Raw genomic sequence first — 26340 nt, forward strand, 5'->3', positions numbered from 1 at the left:
TTGATTGATTGATAGATAGATTTATTTTTAACAGTGACATGCTCCCTATATTGTTTCGTCGGAATATTCAGCCTAAAAATCAGATGTAAGAATGACTTCAAAACAACATTAGCACTATTTAATTTACTATGAACAACGTTGTGTTTGATAGTCATTGGCTGATAATATGATTTAGAAGTATCAAATATACTTTTATGAAATTATATTATTAAAAAGAAAGTTTGAATGTGCAAATATAAAATCAACTTATTGAGGTAAAGACATACTCCCTATATAGTTTACCATAGTACTTTGAATACTGATTTGATTTATTTATTTTGAACAGAAAAAAAAAAATCATACATCAGAAAGAAAGAAAGAAAGAGCTTTATTGCCAGGTATGTTCACACATACGAGGAATTTGTTTTCGTGACAGAGCTTCTACAGTGCAACAGGATTACAGAGACAGGACAAAAAACAGATAATAAATATATTTGAAAAAATACAAGTAGTGAGTGCAAATATACAACAATATACATAAATATTATTCAACAAAAAATACATTTCAACATGGTCGAAATGGAGCGGGATGAAGCACAAGCTTATCATATTCCCCACCCCATTACCACACACATCATTCATCTATTCAACTTATTTCTTCTTTTACTTATCTCTTCTTTTTACATGAGACATATGAGCGCTACGTGAGACTTATTTCATCCTTTTGACATCTTTGACATATAATATTTGATTCTATTTGTATATTTACATTATATAACACATACCAAAAACAACTTAGTGTTTCTCATTTTATTCTTTTTCAATCATTATATTCCTTTAATAAAATATATTTATACAACTTTTTAAATTGATTATTGTCCTGACAATGTTTAAGAATCTGTTCTAGACAGACATACTGCAACTTTTTAAAGTTGTCCTTGTTTTCAACCTCCTAAAATGTTGTTCTTCTCTCAGATTATATCCTCCTTGTCTTTCTTTAAAAACATTTGTATGCATTACGGAGGTAATTTTTTTCCTATAGCTTTAAACATCCATTGTGATGTTTTAAATTTAACCAAATCATTGAACTTAAGTATCTTCAATTTTAAAAAAAAGAAGGTTTGTGTGTTCCAAATACCACACATTTTCTATCAGTCTAATCATTTTTTTCTGCACTATTCGCCTATTAGATATATATGTTTTCCTCAAATTCCAACACAACTCATATATGGCAACATCAGTGTGTTACATAATACATACATTGATTTATTGTCCAGAATAAATCTTGCTTTATACCTTGTACTTTGAATATTCAGTCTGAAATCGCATGAATGACTTCAAAACAACATTAGCAGTACATTGACTGTGAACAATGCTGTACTTTGATAGTCATTGGTTGCTAATATGATTTCACTATTTAGAGATAGTTATATAAATATACTATTAAGGGGAAAGTCTAAATGTGTGAATATAAAACTAACTTTACCTCAATAACCAACTTTACCCCATTTTTTTTAAAGTGTATGCCGTTGTCATCCACACCGCGACTGGCTTGTTTTGGTATTAAGTAGGCTACATACAGTATACAGTTGTGAACAGGGCAGGGGGTGGTCCTCAATCCTCATAGCACACTACAGTTAAACACTTGTCCTGTAGGTGTAGCCCGTCTGGATACACGTTCTTACGGGCAACTTCTTGTGGAGTTCCTACAACACGGAGATCTAAAAAGCCAGAAAAACTGACATTTGATTTAACATTACCTCAAAGACGAGTCACAACAACTTACCTCGCACTGAAGGGAACTAAAAGCGGACATTATGCGAGTTTTGTCGTGAATCCGCCGACATGTTCTCGCGGGGCTCGAAGAAACGGCGCTCCAATCGCTCGGTAAGTTGCTCTCATGTCGTGGCATCCCGCTTTTAACGAAACCACAAGGCGTTTTTATCATTTCCCTCAGTTTCTCCTCGGTTATCCGAATGAACGCCGCGTGGTTTGGGGGATTTAAAAGTCTCTTTAAACTTACTGTGATATCCTGCTGGGTGAAAGTTATTGTTTATTAGTTTGTTTTGTTTTTTGTACTTTACCTGAGGAGATGTTTCCCAAGTTGAAGACGCTTGAGTCCTCTATACTTTTAACACACTTTCCTTTTGTATCACCAATGCTGTGTTTTGGTCGCGGAATATACGGTTTTCAGTCATTTTTTGCCTTTATAACGTATTAAATAATTCGTTAACTATTTTATTGAGGGGGCGTGACTTATGTGTGCCTACGTCAGCTTTACCTGCGCAGGTGACGTCATCGATTGAGGATACAATTTCATTGTAAAATAAATAAATAAATATGTTTTACTTTATATAAAGCGCGTTGCTTTTAATGTGCAGAATAACAATACAGGCAATGTGTGTTGTTTGTGCATAGTTCATTATTAAAATAACAAGTAAGCCTAATGCAAAATGCTGATAGAGGTAAAGTTGGTTTTATATTCGCACATTAGTTCATTTAGCAGTCTCTATATTGTTTACCATGTTACTTTGAGTATTCGATCGGAATTAGCATGCAAGTTTGTCGTCCAAACAACATGAACACTCTAATTCACTGTGAACAATGTTGTATATTGATAGTCATTTGCTGCTAATATGATTTCCTTTTTAGAATTCGCAGAGAATACTTTTCTGAAATTATATTATTAAGGAGAATGTCTGAATATCCAAACTTTAAACCAACTTTACCTCTAGCTCATGCTGGAAATATTCTCTGTACAGTGAATGGTCGGTTAAGTAACACTTTGATAGATGGGTTACAGTTTGCTACTATAAAGTTTAGATATGTTTTGTAAGAAATCATGGTCATGCTTATGCTTCATTAGTTAAATTGTTCTAGAGTGCTATTCTGGTATATATGTTTAAGCGGAATTCGAGAGTTTAATTCATGCATTTATATAATCACGCTTGGACTGTTGTAACTTAATAAAGTCATTTATGTATTGGCCAATCCTATATAAATCGTCTACAAGTGGTCCAAAATGCAGCCACTATAAGCTTCTTATTGGCACCAGTAAAATTGAACACATTACCCCCATCCTGTGCTCCTTAAACAGGTTGCCAATATGTAGGGCCAGACGGAATCATCATTTTTTGCTTTTTCAGCGCAAAATTTTGTTAAAAATCTGCTGATTTATGCGAAATGATTTTGGGAGTAACATAACTAAAACCTTAACATATGAAATAAAAAGTAATACCTTTTTAACATTTATTTAATGTTTACAATTTAAATCCAACTAGATCCACTTTATTAGGTTAAATAAAGCAAGTCTCTCATATAATATATCTACTAAAAGACTGAAAATATTACTTTACAAACTGTTGTAAATAAACCATATAAATATTTTCATAGTAGTCAATAATTTTACTAAATTTTAATTTAAAAACTGCATAAATATGAATTTACACACAGTTACACTAGTAAATAAACAGAATCAATGATGGGCTAAAAATCTGTGGAATTCTGCAGAATTCTGCGTGTGCAGATTCGGTGTGGGCCTACCGATATGTTTTAGAATAGAGTTTTTAAGGTATTGAATGGTCAGGCACCACCCTATCTTTCTCATCTTATTACTGTTAAAATATCTGCCAGATGTTTAAGGTCGTCAAACTGGAAAAAGTTAAAAGTCCCCAGATCCAACCTAAAGAAAAAGGAGACCAGGCTTTTTCTGTATAGGTCCTAAAATGTGGAATGGGCTACCGATATCTAGTAGAACAATCTCTAATGAATCTGGTTCAAGGGGAAACTCAAACTACAACTCTTAGAAAAAGCTTTTAAATTGGGAGGAAATTGATCTTATTGTGCATATCTTTGTTTCTGCTGTGTGCATTTAATGTTTTTGTGCTATGTTGGTTGTACTGTATGTGGTTTTATCTGTTGTTGTTCATTTTTGACATTTTATAACGCAAGATTTGTACAGCACAATGGTCAACAACTATTGTTTTATTGTACTTTATTAGTAAATTAAATAAAAAGTAAAGTTAAGCAATACATATTCTATATTTCACTGTAAAAGAAATCAGGTAATTAACAGCTTCGCTCTCCATATTTTGCGTTTATTTACGGATTGTTTATGCAAGTCAAATTTTGATGCTTCTCACTGTTCTTATTGATTCCTGTTACTCTTCATATAAATATTTTTTTTGAATAAAATTTGCAATTAATAGAAATTTAGCCACATGCTGTACATGCTATTAGCTCAAAGAAACTCAGCAAATTCTCATGATTTACCAAATATGTGAATTTGTACACCAAACAACTTATATCTATGAAATAATTTAGGTAACAGGATCGTATTTTCAAAATGACACGACCAGTTTTCATTGCAATCAAATATGTAAAAAAAAAAAAAACAAGACATTTTACCTTTGCTCTTCCTGTGTCCTTTCAAAGATTCAAGTGATGCAACTTTACTGTTTAAAAACAATTTTATGGATATTCCCTAGCTTTTCAGAGGAAGGGATGGGTTAAGGTAACAGGACTCGACTAAAATGAGGGACACGACTAAAATGTGTGTGTTTTTTTTAATCCAAGGTATTATATATATTTTTAAATAAACGTATTTGAGGCCAAGATGAGATGTGGAGTTACACAACAATGCAAAAGAAAATAAAAAGTTCTAAGATTTGAATGATTATGAGCAAATCCATGCAAAGGTCAACCTTGCCATGAAAAAAAATTTAGTTTTCACCAAAATTACGAAACCGTTTCTGCGTTTTTTTGTGTAGGCTTGTGTTTTAAAAATACTCTAAAATGTCTCTGTCAGGGTTTTCAAACAATTATATTTGATTTACCAAAGTCACACAAGTGCCAATTTTACATCCGTCATATCCACAACAGAGAGACGTCACATCCATAACGAAGCTTTTTCCTCATAAATGTAAAATCAAATAAAGTCAGTCATGTTTGTTCTATAGTGAGCTGACTCTTATCCTTTTGATTATCATCGTTTCCTTTGGGTTGTGCAGTTTAATTCACAGAATTTCTACAGTGTCGTATACTGCAAACTTTCCGACTTTTTTGTCACATCCGTAACGCATGTGTATTTTCCTCATTTAAAATATTAAAAATGTTTACAGATTGATATTTTTCTGCTCCCACAACTCTGTGGCTAGTTGTTTTAAAAAATATAAAGAGATGTTTCAATATGTTAACATATACTTCCTCTGTCAATTTAGGTTTTGAGAATGTCACATCCATAACGCTGGAATTGCTCTTATATTTTACCATGAAATAGGGACGTGCGATTAATCGAATCACAATCACAATTTGAAATGCTGCGATTAGTTAATCATAAGAGGCTGCAATATAGGAAATATATATGTATTATTTAATTTCCCTCACCCAGAGCAAATGCAAGACTGCCGTCTGTGTTTGACAGTCTTACTAGCCAATTGAGTGAGCACACTTTCGTTCTGCCCAATGAGATTGGGAACTATGCAGAACGGCCACAAATAAAAAAGAAAACAAACAGGAAAGCGAAGACAAGTGAGATAATGGCGTCTGCTGCTTCAAAAGCCTTCAATATTAGACAAATTAATATCAAAGAACAACAGCATCTGTAATATGGGAATATTTTGGTTTCAAACACACAGACGCAGAACAAAAACAGGTCATTTCTAAGAATTGTGGCAGAATTGTTGCCAAGGCTTGCTGATTATTGAGCTAAAGCTTGACTACAAATTTAAATCATATATCAAACCGCAATCGCAATATCTGTCAAAAAAAAATTGCAATTAGATATTTTCCCCAAGTCATAATGCAGCGGGTAACACTTTAGAATAATGGTACATTAGTTATTGTATTTACTAACATTAACTACATTTGAATACTCTTATAAATCATTTATTAATCATAATTCAACATTTACTAATGCATTATTAACTTCCAAAATTGTGCTTGTTAACATTAGTTAATGCACCATGAGTTAACAGGAACTAACGTTATTTAACTTCAATAACATTAACTAACATTAACAAAGATGAAGCCTGGTGTGGTGGCGCATTGAATAGCACTGTCCGCTCACAGCAAGAAGGTCGCTGGTTCGAGCCTTGGCTGGGTTAGTTTCCTCCTGGTGCTCCGGTTTCAAGTCCAAAGACATGAGCTATAGGTGAATTGGTTAAGCTAAATTGACCGTAGTGCATGTGTATGAATGTGTGGATGTTTCCCAGTAATGGGTTGCAGCTGGAAGGGCATCCGCTGCCTAAAACGTGCTGAATAAGTTGGCGGTTCATTCCACTGTGGTGACCCCTAATTAATAAAGGGACTAAGCCAAAAAGAAAATGAATCAATAGACAAAGATGAATAAACACCATAATAAATGTATTACTAATTGTTTGTTCATGTTAGTGTTTATACATTAACTAATGGATCATTGTTTAAAGTGTTACCATGCAGTTTTAGAGACTGGACAAATAAAATGCTATTTTTCAGTGTTTTAGGTAGTTTTTATACGTTTTTTAAATGTTATATATTAAATTTGTAGTTTGGACAGTACAAAGAACAATTTGCTTGATAATAACATGGATGTTTGAGTTACTTTTCTTGCATATTTGTATATCAGGTTCTGAGGATATATCGATATGATTCCCCAACGTGATGCGGGATTATCCAATATCTTTCATATCGATATGGTTTGAGGCCACACGTGCACATTCTGCGCGAAACAGACCACATCCAAGGTAGCACACATGCTTCACCTGGACAAGTGTGTGCATGCGCAAATGAATGATCCACTCCATGAGTTAGGGCTGTGTAGGTAATCAAAATTTCGATTTTGGCTTCTAACGATTATGAAAAAGCATTAATCGAGATAAACGAATATTCCATTACACCGCCCTTTTCCAGTTGTACACATTTGGTGCTCTGTTAAACATCATTTAGGAAAATTTTAAATAGGAAAAAAAATCAAAGGGGGCTAATAATTCTGACCTCAACTGTATATCGTATACTGTCATTCCTCCTAAAAATACAGAGATATGATTTTTTTGCCCATATCGCCCAGCCCTAGTACATATTAAGTCCTGTGCACAGCAAGGGCACCCATTCAGTAAAATAGCCCAGTTAATGATTTTACTAACATGACCTAATAATCTCATTAATCGTAGTTCAATGTTTACTAATGCATTATTAAATCCAAATTCATGGTTGTTACTAACATTAATTAATGCACTGTGAGTTAACGAATTAAGAATGAACTGTTTTATTTTCATTAACTAATGTTAACAAAATATATACTGCAATAAATGTATTGTGTATGTTAGTCTGTACATTAAATATCATAAACTAATACTGTTTTTCATAATATTTTAAGCACACATCACACACACAGCCTCACCATTCTTTGTAGCAAGGTAGCGATTATCAGCACTGAATGCCATAGCAGAGATGCAGATTTTAGGATTGGCACGTTCTGGATCTGACTTGATTACTGGCACCTGGACTGGCAGTTGTGTAATCTCATCTGATAGAACAATTTGAATATATGATCAGAACGTTTGTAGTATTTTACTTAGTCTTTCTCCTCAAAAACATGCATCTCAATATACAAGAAAATAATAATAGTAATAATTAATCATTTAGGCTAGAAGTCAAGTTATTATTTGTTGTTCCTAAAACTTGGATAGGCAACAAGACTTTAGTCAGGTAGTGTATTATCAAATTGTAGCCGTTTATGTCTGCTTCAGCTCTTCACACTACTTTGTGATTTCCTTCCTTTAAGGAAATGTTCCACAAATGTCTGGAAAGGGAAGCTGCTGGCGATGCAAATAGACAAAAAGTAAACGCGAGATAAAACATCAGGACATGCTTATATTCCTTGAAGATGTGAATTGAGTTAAATAATGTTGAATGGATTATAATACAACAGAGCTCCCTTTGTTTCCTGAATCTGCCCTCTGTTCATTCACATGTGTACCAGATGCTCCTATAAATCTTCCAGTTATGTATAGCGCTCGGCGTAAATTAAAATCTCTCTTTTAAATTCGTATTGTCTATAGGATGCTTTACTTTAACATATTTGTTGTGCTTACACATTAGTTTAGTAACTATTAAGGCAGTTTTTGCTATTTCTGCAGAGAGATTTTGTAAAAAATCTGCGGATTTATGACTTTGTGAGAATCGTAACTAAAAACTTAATTCATTAATTTTTCTTCGGCTTAGTCTTTTTATTTATAAGGGGCCGCCACAGCGGAATGAACCGCCAACTTATCCAGCATATGATTTACACAGCGAATGCCCTTCCAGCTGCAACCCAGTAATGGGAAATATCTATACACACTCATACACTACGGCCAATGAAGTTGATTCAATTCACCTATTGCACATGTGTTTGGACTAGGCATGGGCCGGTATAAGTTTCTGACGGTATGATAACCTTGGATAAAAACACCACAGTTTCACGGTATCACGGTATTGTGATTACAGCTCTAAAATAAATTCTTTTTAAATGTCTGGGTAAAAAACTAAAACTTTTTTCCCCTTTGAAAACAATATATTTTATTTTTTGAAAGATTTATAATATTTTGGGACAGTAAACATGTCAGGCTAAATAATTCAAATAAATCATAGACTTCAGCTGTCTTCATTAGTTTCAAAAAGACAGATTTCTTTACAATTTAAAATGGCGTCTTTGGATATTTTTTTCTGCTGAGGATACTGTTGTCCTAAATAATAAAAAAATGAAATAAAAAATCTTACAGATACATTAGGAATGGTATTACAGAAAATGTTCTCGGTTTTAAAACCTTGACTTTTCCAAACCGCGGTATACCTTGAAAACAGTTATCATACTATGACTAGTTTGGACTCTGGGGTAACTGGAGCATCCGGAGGAAACCCACACCAACACTGAGAGAACATGCAAACTCCACACAGAAATGCCAACTGACCCAGCCGTGACTCAAACCAGCTACCTTCTTGCTGTGAGGCGACGGTGCTAACCACTGAGCCACCGTGTCACCAACTAAAAACTTATAATTATGTGAAATAGAAAAGAATACCTTTTTAACTTTTATTTAATGATTACAGTGCAAATCCAACTAGATCTTCTTATTTGGTAAACAAAGCAAGTCTCCCATAAAATATATCCACTAAAAGACGGAAAATATTACTTTACAAACTGTATTGTACGTATATCATATGAACATTTTTATTACTGAAATTAATTGAAAAACTGAATAAAGACATTTACACAAGTAATAAATGGACTCAATGATGGACTAAAAATCTGTGAAAATCTGGATTTCTGCACGCACTAGTGTTGCCACGACACCAATCGGTACTGTAATTTTAAAAACGTTCATGTCTCGCTAACATTTTTTAAACACAGCTGATTGGCCATTGTGTTCACATGCTCAACAGAAATGACTGTGATTGGCCGTGAAGGTCATCAGTTCACCGAATTCACCGCTGCCTACTGAGTGTAACGACAGATACAGGGACACTGGAGCTTTTTAAAGCTGCAATTCCTCAGTGGATCGCTTGTTTGTCCGCTTATAGACAAACCAACTAATCGGCGTGACTTTGAAGCGCTCCAGTGTCCCTCTATCTGTGTTTACACTTTGTATACAGCGGTGAGTTCGGTGAACTGATGACCTTCACAGCCAATCACAGTCATTTCTGCTGAGCACGTGAACACCATGGCTAATTAGCGCTGTTTAAGAACACGCTCAACAGTGCTCAAATGTTAGCGAGACATGAACGTTTTTAAAATTACAGTACCGATTGGTAATTCCAGTATCGTGACAACACTAGTGTGTGCAGATTCCGTATCGGCCTACCAAAGCCAAAACTTTTTAGTTTTTTTTTGCAATAACCGTTCCAATTGAAATGTATTGTCTTTTAATTCTTAAAGGTGTAAGGTGGCCAAAGTCTTATTTTAATGAAAACAACTGTTTGATTCAACTGTTTTGTTTAAATGCACCAAAAATTCTTTAAGAAATGGACAGAAAAATATATAATTCATTTATGCACTGTATATTAAAATAACATGAGCAGAAATCATCTGACATTGGCCTTTTAATTTTGACCTGGAGTCACAGGAAAACAACTTGGCATGCAAGAACAGAATGAGCTCCTGACATGCAACAGTGATAATTGTTTGTTGTTGATGTTGTTGTTGTTGTTTACACTCAAAAAATATTTTTGCTGCTCGTACAACTTTCATATTTAAAATGAGCTCAATACACTTAATTATTTTTTAATTTAAAATTAGTCTTTTTACATTTATTTAAAGATTTACAATTTTTTAGAGGGTGACTTAATTATTTTGTGTTCAATCCATTTAAATTGTTGAAAACAATTACGTTAACTTAATCAGTTTGTGTTGGGACAACATGAAAGAATTGTGTGGGATGTTGCATTTGCAGGGTTCCACACAATACATTCATGTTGTCCCAACACAAATTGATTAAGTTAATATAACAAATATAAGTGGATTGAACATAAAACAATTAAGTTGTCCCGAAAAATCTCAACAATCCTGTTGTTTCAGCTCATTTTCAATAAGCAATTTGAACGAGCAGCAAAAATCTCTTTTTTTGGAGTGCAGTTAAAATCTTCTTTCCGCTAAACAGAAATTGGGAGGAAAATAAAGTGGCGCTGATAATTCCGACTTCAGCTGTAAGCTTGAGGAAACAGCGGCGCTGAGCCTCATAAAAGCTTTCGAAAGTGGTTTTTGAGCTTTTGACCTCTTGTAGCTGTTGTGACGGTCACACTGGACAGGAAGTTTCCCTTGAGGGTGTGGACAGGAAGACACCCTGAGGCCGTCCTGTCTCACTGCCAGAGACGGGACATAAACATGACTCGCGCAACGCATGCGTAAAACCTTCAGGTTGTGCTGTCTTTGCACTATGAGCTCTATATCATGACTATTCATTCATTCATTTTCATTTCGGCTAAGTCCTTTTATTAATCTGGGGTCGCCCTTTCAGCTACAACTTGTCATTGGGAAACATCCATACACAGTAATTTACACACACTCACACACTACACTTTACCCAATTCACCTGCACCGCATGTCTTTGGACTTGTGGGGGAAACCGGAGCACCCGGAGGAAACCCACGCCAATATTAGATTAGATTAGATTTTAGATTCAACATGGGGAGAACATGCAAACTCCACACAGAAATGCCAGCTGTCATAGCCAGGGCTCGAACCAGCGACCTTCTTATTGTGAGGCGGACGTGCCACTCACTGCGCCACCGTGATGCCCCACATACCACACAGAAAATACAAAACCCGAATGTGTTTTTACTCTCAAACCGACTTTGATCATCCCTCCGTCTCAGTCTTGCATTTTTCTAATTCACGGAGCTGCAATAAATCAATCTCAGACTTGCATAGCAGGTTTCCCTGTCTCTAACCAATGCCAAATCTTAATTTGTGAATATGACAGTGTTGTTTTTCTCAGAACTCTTGGATTATCTCTCCCTCCTCAAGGCGACACAGAAAGCGTCTGTGTGAGGGAGGGTTTTTTCTCTCATACCTCCAGTTTCCTTCTTTTCTATTCATTCCTTAAACAGGCTAATGCAATTAACTATTCAGCAAAGAAAACAGCACTCAGAGATCCTGTCCTCTCTCTCTCGCTCTCTCTCTCTCAGCAGTGAATAGCATCTCTCTGGTCTCGGTTCAGCGAAGTGTTAGAGTTCACTGATCTCACAGGCGCTGTTTGTTTTAGCACGCGTGTTTCCATAGATCTTTCATTGCTGGCGACAAAAGGCTGCCGTCCGGGCTAAGTTTCTCTCACACACTCGCTCATCCTGATTTTTCATAGGACACAAAGCTAAGTCTTGACTATATTGATGTTAATATACAGCGGGGGAAATAAGTATTGAACACGTCATGATTTTTCCTGGGAATAATATTTCCAAAGGAGCTGTTGTCATGGAGTTGAATCAGATTTTGATAAACAATACAAACATAAAAATAAAACAAAACAAACAAATCTGAAAGATGAGTTATGAGAAATAACTATGAAACAAGACAATTAGAAAGTGCTGAACTACTGGAACGTATTTAATACTGTATATAAAAGGCTTTTGTCAGTGATGACAGATTAAAGACGCCTCTCATATAGAGAATGAAGTCACATCATTGCTCAGGTGTGAGTTTTACACAGACTTCAACAGAGTGTAAAAATCTTGATACTTCTGTGGGTCTCGTCTATCAAATCTGATCTTTATTTTGTATTTTCTATTGGATTTAAGTCAGGAGCTTGGCTGGGCCATTCTACAGCTTGATTTTCTTTCTCTGAAAGCATTTGAGAGTTTCCTTGGCTGTGTTTTGGATCATTGTCCTGCTCACTCTGGTTTCATCTTCATCATCTGCAAATGTAGATATTGGACTGAAGCAGCTGATATTCATGTACACTGAGGAAGGGCAGAGGATTGCTGAAGAACTACTGAGAGATTTCAGCTGCTGTCTGGGATTTCTACACCTCACTTTCTTCATGTGTTCATGTGACTTTTTCCCTGCGTCATTTCATTTTTTTACACTTGACTTCATTTGTAAAATAATTAGGTTTTTTTGCATATTTGGATTTCTTTGGTTGTTACCAACATCCACTGAAAATTTCAACGCCACAGCACCTTTAGAAAATGTAATATGTTTTTTGGGACAAATGGTGACGTTCAATATTTATTTCCCTTATGTCAGAGCTACACTGTAAAAATTAATTAATTTATAATTAATATAAATATTTTATAATTTTTTAATTTTTAATTTTATTTTGTGCTTCACATGGCGTTTTCTGTTTTTTACGGTTGTAAATTGCATTATGGGATGTTGATCTCTGCTCTGTCGACTTTTAATGTTGAAAATTCAACTCTACAGTTTAACAAAGTGACTTTTTTATTTGGCGTTTTATTAGTTTGAGACCAGATATTGTTTAGGAAATAATATAGAGAAAAATAAGTCTGTAAAATAACAGAAGTACTACTGGCAGTTTGTTACCAGGTTTTTGTACCTTAATTTACAACAATAACACAGACAATATATCACTTCAAACTATTAAACATGTCAACAAGAGTCACTTTTCGAACTTTCAAACACTTCAAAAGCATTTGGAGGAAAGATCAAGATCCCATAATGCAATTCAAAAGCATAAATAAGTGAGGAAAAAAAAAACTTGAATAACCAAAGATGGAAAACTGGTACTCATTTTGTAAAATTAGGGTCAATACCGTTTGTGCTAAGCTACGGGTTTTTATTTCATGTTTGTATTTAAAGGAACACGTCACTTTTTTATGAAAATAGGCTCATTTTACCACTCCTCTAGTGTTAAAGAGTTGAGTTTTCCATTTTTTAATTCATTTAGCCAGTCTCTGAGCCTAACAGGAGCACTTTTAGGTTAGCTTAGCTTAGCATAAGTTATTGAATCTGATTAGACCATTAGCCTCTCCCTCAAAAATATCCAAAGAGTTTCGATAATTTTTCTATTTAAAGCTTGATACTTCTGTAGTTACACCATGTATTAAGACTGACGGAAAATGAAAAGTTGGAATTTTTTAGGTCAATATGGCTGGGATAGGAACTATACTCTTGCGTAATAATCAAGGAACTTTGGTGGAACGTCGCAGTGCCCGAAAATAGTCCCAGATTACATCAAGAGCCCATAATGCAATTCAAAAGCATAAACAAGTGAAAAAAAAAACTTGAATCCCCAAATACAGAAAACTGGTACTTTAAAGGAACACACCACTTCTTTTTTTTTTTTTTTCAAATTGGCTTATTTTTCAATTCTCCTACAAGTTAAAGAGTTGAGTTTTACCATTTTTTTAATTCATTCAACCGATCTCTGAGTCTAACAGGAGCACTTTTAGCTTAGCTTAGCATAATTCATTGAATCAGATTAGACCATTAGCCTCTCCCTCAAAAAAATGACCAAAGAGGTTTTATAATTATCCTATTTAAAGCTTGACTCTTTTTTTTTTTTTTTAGTTATACAATATACTAAGATTGATGCAAAATGAAAAGGTGGAAGTTTCCAGGCCAATATGGCTAGGATAGGAACTATACTCCCAGTAATAATCAAGGAACTTTGGTGGAACTTCACAGTGCCTGAAAATAGTCCCAGATAAGATCAAGAGCCCATAATGCAATTCAAAAGCATAAACAAGTGGAAAAAAACTTGAATCACAAAGTATGAAAAACTGGTATTCATTTTGTAATAATTAGAGTCATTACCGTTTTGTGCTTAGCTACAGGTTTTTATTTCATGTTAGTATTTAAAGGAACACACCACTTTTTTTTATGAAAATTGGCTCATTTTACAACTCCCCTAGAGTTAAACAGTTCAGTTTTATCATTTTTTAATTCATTCAGCCGCTTTTCACTTTTATCTTAGCTTAGCATAAGTCATTGAATCTGATTAGGCCATTAGCATCTTACTAATGCCGTAACATGCTGCAGCAAGCAGAATACACAACGCCTAAAAATAGTTCTAAATAACTTACAATATATCCCCGTGCAAGCAGGTGGAACATTTCAGGTGCTAAATTAGTTAATGTAGCAATTAACTGTAGCATAGCTAAAGAACAAAAAGCAGCTAGCTTGCTAAGACTCAATGTTCAAATGTTTTGTCTTCCATCTGTCTTGTTTTCTGATAGATTCTCGCACTTTCACACACTTTCTCCTCGTTTCTGTCTGTATGTGTGAGAAAGAGCAAACCAGGTGTTAAGGTTTTATGGCGTTGTTTTGCCATATATAGGCACGCCAAAGATTTCAAACACCCCAATCACGTCACTTGTAGGTTTTGAAGAACAAGTTCTCAGTTTTATTGCTTTATTTGTTCCCACAAACAAGCAGAAGAGCTTGAGGCTAAACTAAGCCTGCCGTAGAGGTGTGTAGCAGATACATACACGTAGACTTGTTGCGCTTTAACATTGGATTGTTGAATTTGCAGAATGAGAAATCAAGTTTTGGGAATATTTAATGTGTCAACAAAATGTTGTAAGATAAACAACATGTCTGCTAATTAAAGGTTAACCTCAAAGGCGGCTTTATTGCCAATTTTGCCACATGTACAGACCTATGGAGTGCTAAAATGGTAAAATCCATGGAAGTAAATTTCTTATAATGGTCCATTTCCACTGACTGGTACAGTACGGGTAACTTTTATCAGCCTTGCGTTTCCACTGCCTAAAGCAGGGGCCGCCAATCTTGGTCCTGGAGGGCCGGTGTTCCTGCAGGGTTTAGCTCCAACTTGCCTTAACACACCTACCTGGGTGTTTTAAGTACACCTAGTAAGACCTTGATTAGCTTGTTCAGGTGTGTTTGATTAGGGTTGGAGCTAAAATCTGCAGGACATCGGCCCTCCAGGAACAAGTTTGGTGACCCCTGGCCTAAAGGGTACCAAGGGTACCCTTTTGGTGGGTGTGGTGTACGACAGAAATTTTCAGTCGACGTCATTCTCGCTCATGGAAATCTCACTCAAAGTAAAGCTGTACGGGTCGTTCACATATCACATGAGAAGCACTTCTCACAAAACAGATGCTTTACACACATAAATACTGTATAAATGTTTTATTACTAACCTTTCTATGAACAGGATTTGATTATAACTGCAGATCAGATCAGATCGTTTGTCCGTTTCTGAAAGGATCAGATGTCAGAAGCACTTCAATAATCACATGCACGTTATTATCATCAGCTTAAGAAGTTCGATATTTCAAATATAGACGTGCGCACGTGCGATCGCGAGCTCCCTGGAGAAAGTGAAACGGCTCACACTTTTAGACGGCCTCAAAAACAGGACACAGCAGATTTTGTTGTTCTTGGCTTTGTGGCTGTTTATCAAGAAACGAAAAGGTTTGTTTGAGCTCGGGTCAGCCATGGCTCGTCATTATATGCATAGTATTACGGTGTAATGTCTCGGCTGTGTATATAAAAATGGTGGTTTCTTTGTTTTCATTCTCCTGTATGCATGATTGACGTATTTCTGTAAACCAGTTGCGTTTAATATATATATATATATATATATATATATATATATATTTATATATATATATATATATATATATTTTTTTTTTTTTTTCTATTATTTATTTATTTATTTATTTTTAAATATGTATGTATATTTGCAAAAAAAAAACAAATTCAGATTTAAAAAACATTTTCATTTGTTTGCAAAATTACTTTTTAATTCGCAAAACATAATTTTCCCCTTGCAATTTTTGGAGAATTGGATTGTTTAAAAATTTTTAGCTCAATACTATTTTTTTCTTTGGCAAACTTATGTTGCAAGTATATATGGCCCTAGATTGACTCCATACATTCCTTACATTCACTGATATTACACATTTTTACAATCAATACTGATTTCCAAAACAGATTTCCATGCAATAGTGCCACCAATACAATATCACACTCTTGTGCAACAGCAGCTGCTGCGGACTTGAGATCTGAAGCTCAAATCCAATTGGACGTCCATTTAAATGCAGAAAATAAACAACATAATAGGCCAAAATAAAAAAGCGGACTGGCATGGGGGCTTAGTGATTAGCACTGTCGCCTTACAGCAAGAAGGTTGCTGGTGTGAGTCCCAGCTGGTCCAGTTAGCATTTCTTTGTTGAGTTAGCATGTTCTCCTCCTGTTGGTATGGGTTTCCTCCGAGTGCTCCAGTTTCCCCCACAGTCCAAAAGACATGCGCTATAGGTGAATTGAATAAACTAAATTGGCCATAGTGTGTGTGAATGAGTGTGTATGGGTGTTTCCCAATACTGGGTTGCGACTGGAAGGGCATACGCTGTGTAAAACATATGCTGGAAGAGTTGGCGGTTCATTCCACTGTTGCAACCTCTAAAATAGAGACTAAGTCAAAGGAAAATGAATGAAAAAACCCCATGTTCACTTCCTCTTTAATCACACCTGGTGGTGAATGGCTCCATAAGGATCTATTGTTTTGATCTGAATGCATCATCTTTGTACATTCACACGGTTTAACCATGCTCCGTGTGTGAACGGGCCTTTATTTGTTGACGCACACTGTGTGTTTGTCTGTAATTGTGACTTGGCACAGATCAAGTTTAATGACCAGTTTATGCAGAAATCCAGGTAAATGCTGTAAATATGCGGTACATTTTGTAATAGCCCTTACTGGAAAAACAAACTGAGCAAAAACATGTTAAAGTCACATTGTGAGAAACATTTTAAAATAAGATATTGGGAAAAAATAAAACATTGCGAATATATATATATATATATATATATATATATATATATATATATATATATATATATATATATATATATATATATATATATATAAATATATATATATATATATAAATATATATATATATATATATATAAATATATATATATATATATATAAATATATATATATATATATATATAAATATATATAAATATATATATATATATATATATATATATATATATATATAAATATATATATATATATATATATATATATATATATAAATATATATATATATATATATATATATATATATATATATATATATATATATATATATATATATATATATATATATATATATATATATATATATTCAATTTTATTTATAAAGCACTTTAAAGCAACACAGTCGACCAAAGTGCTGACAACAGAGAGTAAAACAAACTTTAAAATACAAATAACTAAACATAAAATGTCAACATCTCACACTGTGCTAAAAGCCAAACTGAACAAGTGGGTTTTAAGAAGAGATTTAAAACCTGTAATGGAAGAGGCTTGTCTAATATACAATGGCAACTCATTCCACAATTTTGGTGCAGCCACAGCAAAAGCCCGATCCCCTCTGAGCTTTCGACTGGTCCTGGGCACACCCAGGAGGAGCTGGTCTGCTGACCTGAGCGAACGAGAAGGTGTGTAAGGACAGAGAAGCTCAGAGAGGTAAAGGGGTGCAGTACCATTTAGACACTTAAAAACAAATAAAAGTAACTTAAAATGGATCCTGAAATACACGGGCAGCCAGTGAAGAGAAGATAAAATCGGGGTGATGTGCTCGTATTTGCGTGTGCCAGTTAAAAGACGTGCAGCTGCATTCTGAACAAGTTGCAGTCGAGAAATAGAAGACTGACTCACCCCAAAATAAAGGGCATTGCAGTAGTCTAAGCAGGAGGTTATAAAAGCATGGGTTACTGTTTCAAAGTGCTTATATATATATATATATATATATATATATATATATATATATATATATATATATATATATATATATATATATGTATGTATATATATATATGTATGTATATATATATATGTATGTATATATATATGTATGTATATATATATATGTATGTATATATGTGTGTGTGTGTGTTATGAATACGATTACACCAAATGATTTGAATAACTCGATTTGGAAAGAATTCATTTATTTAGATGGATTGGGATGATTTTGTAGGGGGGTGAATTATGAATAAAAAATAAAAAGAGGTTACAAGCGTACATAAATGCAATAGAGCAAAGATAAAAGTGAAATAAGCAGTTTTCAGGTATAGAAATTGACTAATCAAATGTATAGTAACACTGAAAAGCCTTCGCCATACAAATAATACAATAAAATTCATCATTATTAAAGTTACAAATGGTAGACTTTATTGAGCCTGAATGCTTTACAGGCCTTAAAAACACCTGAAAATGATCAACTTTCTCTGCGTTTTGGTTAAACTTTGCAGTGATTCCACAAGTCATGTATTCAGACTTGTGGTTCCTGGTCAATTGTTTAATCCTGACTCGACATGTGGATCTGCACATTGTGATATTGATGCTGAAACTATATATTTTGTAGCCCTAATTTTAAAAATGATCACATTTTTTATTTTTATACATGATAAAATTCCAAAACCACAAATATTTTGCATGCAAATTTGGCACATGATTGTACACAAAAAGCTCATGTGATGTTTTTTTTTAATATAAATGAATTAAAAATGTCTGTGTTTCTCTCTCAGACTGAGGCTGAGGATCCGGACCGAGGTCAGCCATGTATGCGCTGTGGAGAGCAGTGTCCTGGCTTCCGCATGCACGGATGGAGGTAAGACCGAAGATAAAACACTGTCAAAATCTGAGGGAATCTCTCTGTCCTCTCTTTTTAGTGTATTTTTACTCATAATAAAGCAAACACATCAGCTATGAGCACCGCAACTCACTGTGTCAAAGTCTGCATAAAATCGAAATTTGCAATAGTTGTTTTGCTAGTGTGCACATTGTTAGTTTTAAAGGTGCTGATTGAGTAATTAGGTTCAGGTCAGGACTTTGACTAGGCCGATCCAAAGTCTTAATTTTGTTTTTCTTCAGCCGTTCAGAAATAGTCTTGCTGGTGTGTTTTGGATCATTGTCCTGCTGCAGAACTCAAGGTCTGTTCAGCTTGAGGTCACTGACAAATGGCCGGACAATCATTTCTTTTTAAATGACAATTTACAATAGTTATTTTGTTAGTGCACATTGTTAGTTTTAAAGGTGCTGTATGAGTAATTAGGTTCAGGTTAGGACTTTGACTTGGCCACTCCAAAGTCTTCATTGTGTTTTTCTTCAGCCTTTTAGAAGTAGGCTTGCTGGTGTGATTTGGATCATTGTCCTGCTGAAGAACTCAAGGTCTGTTCAGCTTGACGTCACTAACAGATGGCCAGATATTGATTTCTTTTTAAAGTCTGCATGAAATCAAAATTTACAATAGTTGTTTTGCTAGTGTGCACATTGTTAGTCTTAAAGGTGCTGTATGAATAATTGGATTCAGGTTAGGACTTTGACTAGGCCACCCCAAAGTCTTTATTTTCTTTTTCTTCAGCCATTTAGAAATAAATTTGCTGGTTAGGGCTTTGCGATTATTCGAAATCGAATCGCAATTTGAAACATTGTGATTAGTTAATCGCAAGAGGCCGCAAAATAAAGTATTAATGTTTAGGCATGTGCCGGTATCACATTTTCATGCTGCGATTAATTGATTGAGCTTTTATCACGGTATACGGTATTATCACGATATTGTAATTTTACTAGAGAAACAGGTAAAAAAACACAAACTTCAGTTTCGTCAACTTAGTAACTTTAATAACTTTTTAATTAACTAAAGGTACTTCAAACATTTAAATACAAATAAATATAAATAAAACAATACACAATATAAAAGTAAACTTGAGCAATTATATCAAAGTGAATGTGCAAAGGGAAACCGTCTTCGATCAGCAATCCCTCTGCATTTTTTGGAACCCAAAATATTTCCAAACCTCTGACTTTTTTTTTGAAGGGGGATAAATTGTCTGCAGCGTTCCTTTTTCCGCCATGCTTCTTCTTCGTGTGAGGATTATAGTGCGGTGGCAGCAGCGGCGCGCGCTGTGTGCACACAGTGCTTCTACATGCGGGGATTGTTTACATCAGAGTGCGCATCAGTTCTGCGCAGCATATACGCAGTGTTTCTTCAAGCGGTTGATGGAAAATAAGCTGAAGGGGGATAAATTGTCCGCAGCGTTCCTCCTTCCGCCATGCTTCTTCTTCGTGTGAGGATTATAGTGCGGTGGCAGCGGCGGCGCGCGCCGTGTGCACACAGGGCTTCTACATGTGGGGATTGTTTACATCAGAGTGCGCATCAGTTCTGCGCAGCATATACGCAGTGTTTCTTCAAGCGGTTGATGGAAAATAAGCTGAAGGGGGATAAATTGTCCGCAGCGTTCCTCCTTCCGCCATGCTTCTTCTTCGTGTGAGGATTATAGTGCGGTGGCAGCGGCGGCGCGCGCCGTGTGCACACAGGGCTTCTACATGTGGGGATTGTTTACATCAGAGTGCGCATCAGTTCTGCGCAGCATATACGCAGTGTTTCTTCAAGCGGTTGATAGAAAATAAGCTAAGGCGTGTTCTAAGAATATAAATTCGGATCTATTATTTTTCACAGTATTTTGAAGTGCCCGCGATAACAATATCGTGCATATTCATTACCGTGATTTATCGCATTACCGAATACCGGCACAAGCCTAATGTATATATAAAAAACGAATAACATCTGAGGTGAAGTGCTTCAAAACCAGTCTGCTATAGAAAATTAAACATGCTAGACTTTCTGCGATGTTGTTGTGAGGCACCGCAGACATGGTATCGGTTGTCATGAACTATGCCATTATACAAGAAGAAGCGATTGAATTTTGTGCAACGATCCCCATTTGTCACGTAAAAAAATTTTAAGGGCTTTTTAAGGGGAACATTTTTAAGAGCTGTCACAGAATTGTTGCCACGGCTTTCAGATTATTGAGCTGAAGCTTGAATTAAATAAAAATGAGCTTCAAGCTTGAATTAAATCTCAAATCAAATCGCAATTATAATGTCTGTCAAAAAAAATCCACAATTAGATATTTTCCCCAAATCACACAGCCCTACTTGCCTGTGTGCTTTGGATCATTGTCCTGCTGCAGAACCCAAGGTCTGTTCAGCTTGAGGTCACAAACAGATGTGATGTTTTCTTTTTGAAATCATGAAATCAAAATTTACAATAGTTGTTTTGCTAGTTCACATTGCTAGTTTTGAATGTGCTGTATGTAAGTTTTCGACTGTTTTAAAGCACAAAAATACCATCGTATTTTTGCAGATATTTAGGGAACATGTTAAGTGAACATATTTGATTATCTGAAAAACCATGCTAAAGTCAGTTTTTCAGGGTTGCCAGGTTTTCACATCAAATGTACTCTAATTGCCAATCAAAACTACACTGTCAAAAAGTTGACCAGCTTCAGGACTTGTTTGAGTTTAACTTTCAACCCAAGTACTGCACTTGACTCGATTTAAGTTGAGTAAACTCAAAAATGCCCTGAAGCTGGTTACCTTAATTTTAAACTGAGTCAACTTTTTTTTTACAGTGTAGGCCAATGGCTATTCAAATTAGCTAAAAAAACAATGCAATCCCTAAACAAAAAATAAGGCATATCATACGTAATGTTATACGCGATATTAGAGATGGAAATCACATGGGGTGGATTTCAACCTCAAAAGCAACCCGTAAACACAGATCAAAAGATGAAAAGCAGCCCAATTCTACAGGAAAACTGGACTTGGAAACACTGCAGTTATTCTGTGCCAGAATGTCGGTCTTTGTTATGGTCACTATAACCTGCCCACTGCCAGTTTACCCAATTATATTTCAGCACCCCGGGTTGCATTGGTGGAAAACTGTGTTTCAGCCTTGAACATACTTAAGCATGTTACTTAAGTAAACTACCTTTAAGGTGAACAGTTAGTCTGTGCAAGGTAATGCGCAGAAAAATATGTTTATTTTGGTAATCTTTAATCAAAATCTGACCATTTGCTTCTGCTCTGGTGTATTTCTGATGACGTCAAGTTTGACAGATTGTGTGAAATAAGCTTAGCCACGCTACTCCAACCATTAGTTTGCTGCAAGTGAAAGATGAGAGGAGGAGGAGCACAAAAATAAAGCCACGCCCCCTACTCAGCATTCCATATCTGTTGGAAATACATCATCATACTGGAATAAAAGTCTGCAGCAACTTCCGGTTCATGCGGACTTTAAAGTGGATAGTTTGCTCAAAAATTAAAATTTGCACAGCTTGTGTTTACACTGAAGTGATCTCGAAGCTTTTAAGTAATTGAAAAGAAGATATTTTGAAGAATGTTAGAAACCGCTAGACATAGTAAGTAGGAAGATAACATATAATGGGAGTCAACTGCTTAAAAATATCTTCCTTTGTGTACAACAGAAGAAAGAAACTGATTTGGAACGAGTGGAGACTAAGAAAAATAACAGCAAAATGTTTGCGTGGCAAAACTATCCCTTTAACTGAGATCTGACTCTTCTTGACTTATTTTACGAAGGTCATTCATCCCAAGCTTGACAATCTGCAGACGGAAGCATAACATTCTCAGACAAAACATCTCGGATTATTGTTTAAAGTTTGCGTTTTTGTTTTGAAACTAAGTTGCTGGAGGAAAAGGAAAGGATGGAAGACGGTGTGTTGATAACCTGCAGTCTGTGAGGTCTAGATATGCTTGTGTGAGTCCTGAGATCCCTCATTGTAATGCGAGACGTGTAATCATATGTCAAGAACAGGTAATAAGAGCCGCACACTGTTTACACTGACCGCACTTTACTGTTACACCATTCGAGCTGAAGAATGAGGAGTTCATTGCTGCTGCAGTGTGTGTTCTTTGCTCTCCTGGTGACTGTACTACAGTAATGTCCCTTTCCAGGATTATAGATTATTAGTTCTCTTATTCTAAGTATGAGGCACTCTTTATGTTTATATGCAGTGGTGTCAAGAAGTGTTTGCCTCCTTACTGATTTTTTTTCTCTCTTTTTTTGCATGTTTGGCACACTTTGATGCTTCAGATCCTCGAACAAATGTACATATTAGTTAAAGATAACACAAGTAAACACATCATGAAGTTTTGGAATGAAGGTTTTTATTATTAAGCGAAAGCAAAATACAAAACTACATAGCCCTGTGTGAAAAAGTCTTTGCCCTCTAAACATAATAACTGGCTGGTCCACGATTAGCACCAACAACTGCAATCTAGCATTTTCGATATGAGTCTGTTACAGCGCTGTGGAGGTATTTTGACCCACTCATCTTTGCAGAATTGCAGCAATTCAGCCACATTGTAGAGTTTTCAAGCATGAATAGCCTTTTTAACTTCATGCCAAAGCATCTCAATTGGATTCAGGTCAGGACTTTGACTAGGCCACTTGAAAGTCTTCATTTTGGTTTTTTTTTTTCCAGTTATTTAGAAGTGGACTTGCTGATGTGCTTTGGATCATTGTCCTGCTGCAAAACCCAAGTTTTTTTTAACTGGTTTTGTATTTTGTTTTTTCCTTAATAATAAAACTTAATTTAATAACTGCATGATGTGTATACTTGTGTTTTGTTTGACTAATATTTAAATTAGTTTGCTGCTCTGAAATATTAAATTGTGACAAATATTTTTGAGCATTTCTTTGGGCTTTTACCCAAAGCCCAAAGTGTCTTCTTTCCAATGATACATAATTTGTGTTTGTAGCTTACTGGAGTCAAGAACTGTTACTGTTTAAAGATAGGTAGGTGTAAATCCCCATAAGTGAGTGAGTTTATCTCAACAGGTTAAAATAAACTTTAAATAACTTGTATAACCTGATTAACTTATTAAAATAAGTTAAAACATTGTAATTAGTCTTGACTTTTCATCATTACATTATTTATAGTGCAGTAGATGCAATATTTCTGATGTCGGGGCCACTGAAGTGTAGATTTGGAAATATTTCTGTATTTCAGAGCTGTAGATTATGTTTCCATCAGATTAAGTTTAGATGGCAGAAATAAAAGTCCAAAGGACAGTTTGTGACATTACCATATGCCAGCTGTTGATCCTCCTTTCTGTGGGCATTAAAAAACCACCATGTGACTGCCATGTGTCCTTTAGATCTTTTGGATTTCCCTTTTTTACTGAAAGATGTAATATGGGCTGTAATAAAACTGATTGTTTTGATTGATTGACTATAGCATTGGCTAATTATTTGTATTGAAACCGGCCCAAATACACACAAAGAAAAAAAGAAATGAAATAAAATAGCAGTTGCTGAATAAACCAAAACAGGCTCAGTACCTATGTTTCCATCCACCTATTTTTATGCACGGTTTGCATATGCGCATAAAAAAACGATTAATGGAAACGTCATGATGCGCATAAGTAGGATAAACTTTTTATTCGATAAGAAAAGATGCGCATAAACTATGATGGAAACACTTTTACCGCACAAATTTCAGTATGCGCATTAAAACAGGTCATGTGATTTTGTTATAAGAGATCATGTGATGATGAAAATGTGTGTAAATGGACAAACCAGCAGGCTGAGCACACTAAACCATCTCAACTGTAGTTTTGGTCATTCTAAAATGCCTTACCGTTTAATTATCAGTGTTATCATATTATTAATGACCTCCAGAATCAAAAGCGTCTGTGCTCAGCGTCTGACACCTTCAAACGTCACAGCGCATTCACTTCATGTCAGGATTGCCTTCTGAGGCGCAAGTCATTTATTAAATGAAGAAAAGATTGACGCAGCTTCTCTTACCACAGTAAATTCAGTTTTTACTGTTGTTATTTGGCGCCAGTTAATCAGGAAGAGACAATTTTGTTCGCTTTGACTCGTTAGATGGAAACGCTGCTTTATTTGCACGTCTTTAATGCAATAATCCAGTTTTGCGCATAAAGTTTATTCGCATTTTTGGATGGAAACATAGCTATTGTTGAAACGAGAGAGGTACGACTGCCTTTAAAAGGAATGCTACTGGACGGTTTAAAGCCGCTGATGGCTTCTGTTTCTTTTTATGCAACCAGCTGACTGCTTACCTCCGTGTGGACGGCTTTTCCACTCTTACCAGTTTGTCCAGTGGGTCGCCACATACGTCTGCAAACTTGAGATGCAGAGCGGAGTTGACTGCGGTCAAATGGTCAAATTAAGGCGCTACCAGCTGACCGCTTACCTGCATATGGGCAGCTTTTCTGCTGTTACCAGTTTGCCCAGTGGCTCTCCCCGTAAGTTGGCAGATTTGAGATGCAAAGTGGAGATGACCGCGACAACTTGGTTTGAGTTCGGTGAAGACCGGTTTCAAAAAGCAGGTAAAACAAAAGGCAAAATATAAAATATACAAGTAAATAACAGGATGACAATGTGGTAAAATCTGAAAGGTGGCCGCGAAGGGTTTTCTTTTTCTGGATTGCTTTTGAAAACACCGTCGGTTGGGTTTAGGGAAGTGGGTGGGCGTGTCAATTGGTGCTTTTGAAAACATTATCGGTTGGGTTTAGGGAAGGGGGTGGGCAGGGCAATCAGTCAGTCAGTCGACAGCGGCCTCTGGTGAGTTTACGTGAGAACAGTAAGCTTGAATGGCACTTGCGAGAGAAATGTGAGATCTACCTCCTTGGATGTATTTTGTGCTCTCCAGAAATGTATACAGGGGTACGTATCTATAATGAACCTGGGTTAGAATGAACAGATGATTTAACTACTTTCATTGATTCATCTTGACTAATAAACACACGGGAATGGAATCGACTCACAGAAGTATATATTCCAAACACTCGACTGTAGTTTTGAGGTGAGTTTAGAGTAAAAACGTGCTATTATATGTTGTAATTTCACATGCAGCATTTACTACTACAGCCATAGTTCATTGAGAAGCGATGTAAACAGCTGTTATAATCACAGAATGATTATTTTAATCGATCAATTAAACCAAATTGGAATTTAGACATTTTTTAAATAGCTTTTAAGTGTACTATGAGTCTGTGTATTAAACTCTGCTCCATCTAAACGCATATGTTTACTAGTACCGGCTTTACTCTCCTACCATATGTT

The 26340-nt window shown here is 35.5% G+C and overlaps 1 protein-coding gene across 1 annotated transcript in view; it reads left to right on the plus strand.

Moving 5' to 3' along the window:
* Window positions 1–1617: 1617 nt before the first annotated feature.
* Window positions 1618–26340, plus strand: part of prickle3 (prickle homolog 3) — a 72306-nt gene continuing 47583 nt past the window's right edge. The window contains exons 1-2 of the mRNA XM_056463067.1: window positions 1618–1866; window positions 18965–19047. Coding sequence (XP_056319042.1) covers window positions 1825–1866; window positions 18965–19047 — 125 coding nt within the window. The 5' untranslated portion in view covers window positions 1618–1824. The remainder of the gene's footprint in view (window positions 1867–18964; window positions 19048–26340) is intronic.

This window comes from Danio aesculapii, chromosome 8 (assembly GCF_903798145.1).
Source record: "Danio aesculapii chromosome 8, fDanAes4.1, whole genome shotgun sequence".
Lineage (NCBI taxonomy): Eukaryota > Metazoa > Chordata > Actinopteri > Cypriniformes > Danionidae > Danio > Danio aesculapii.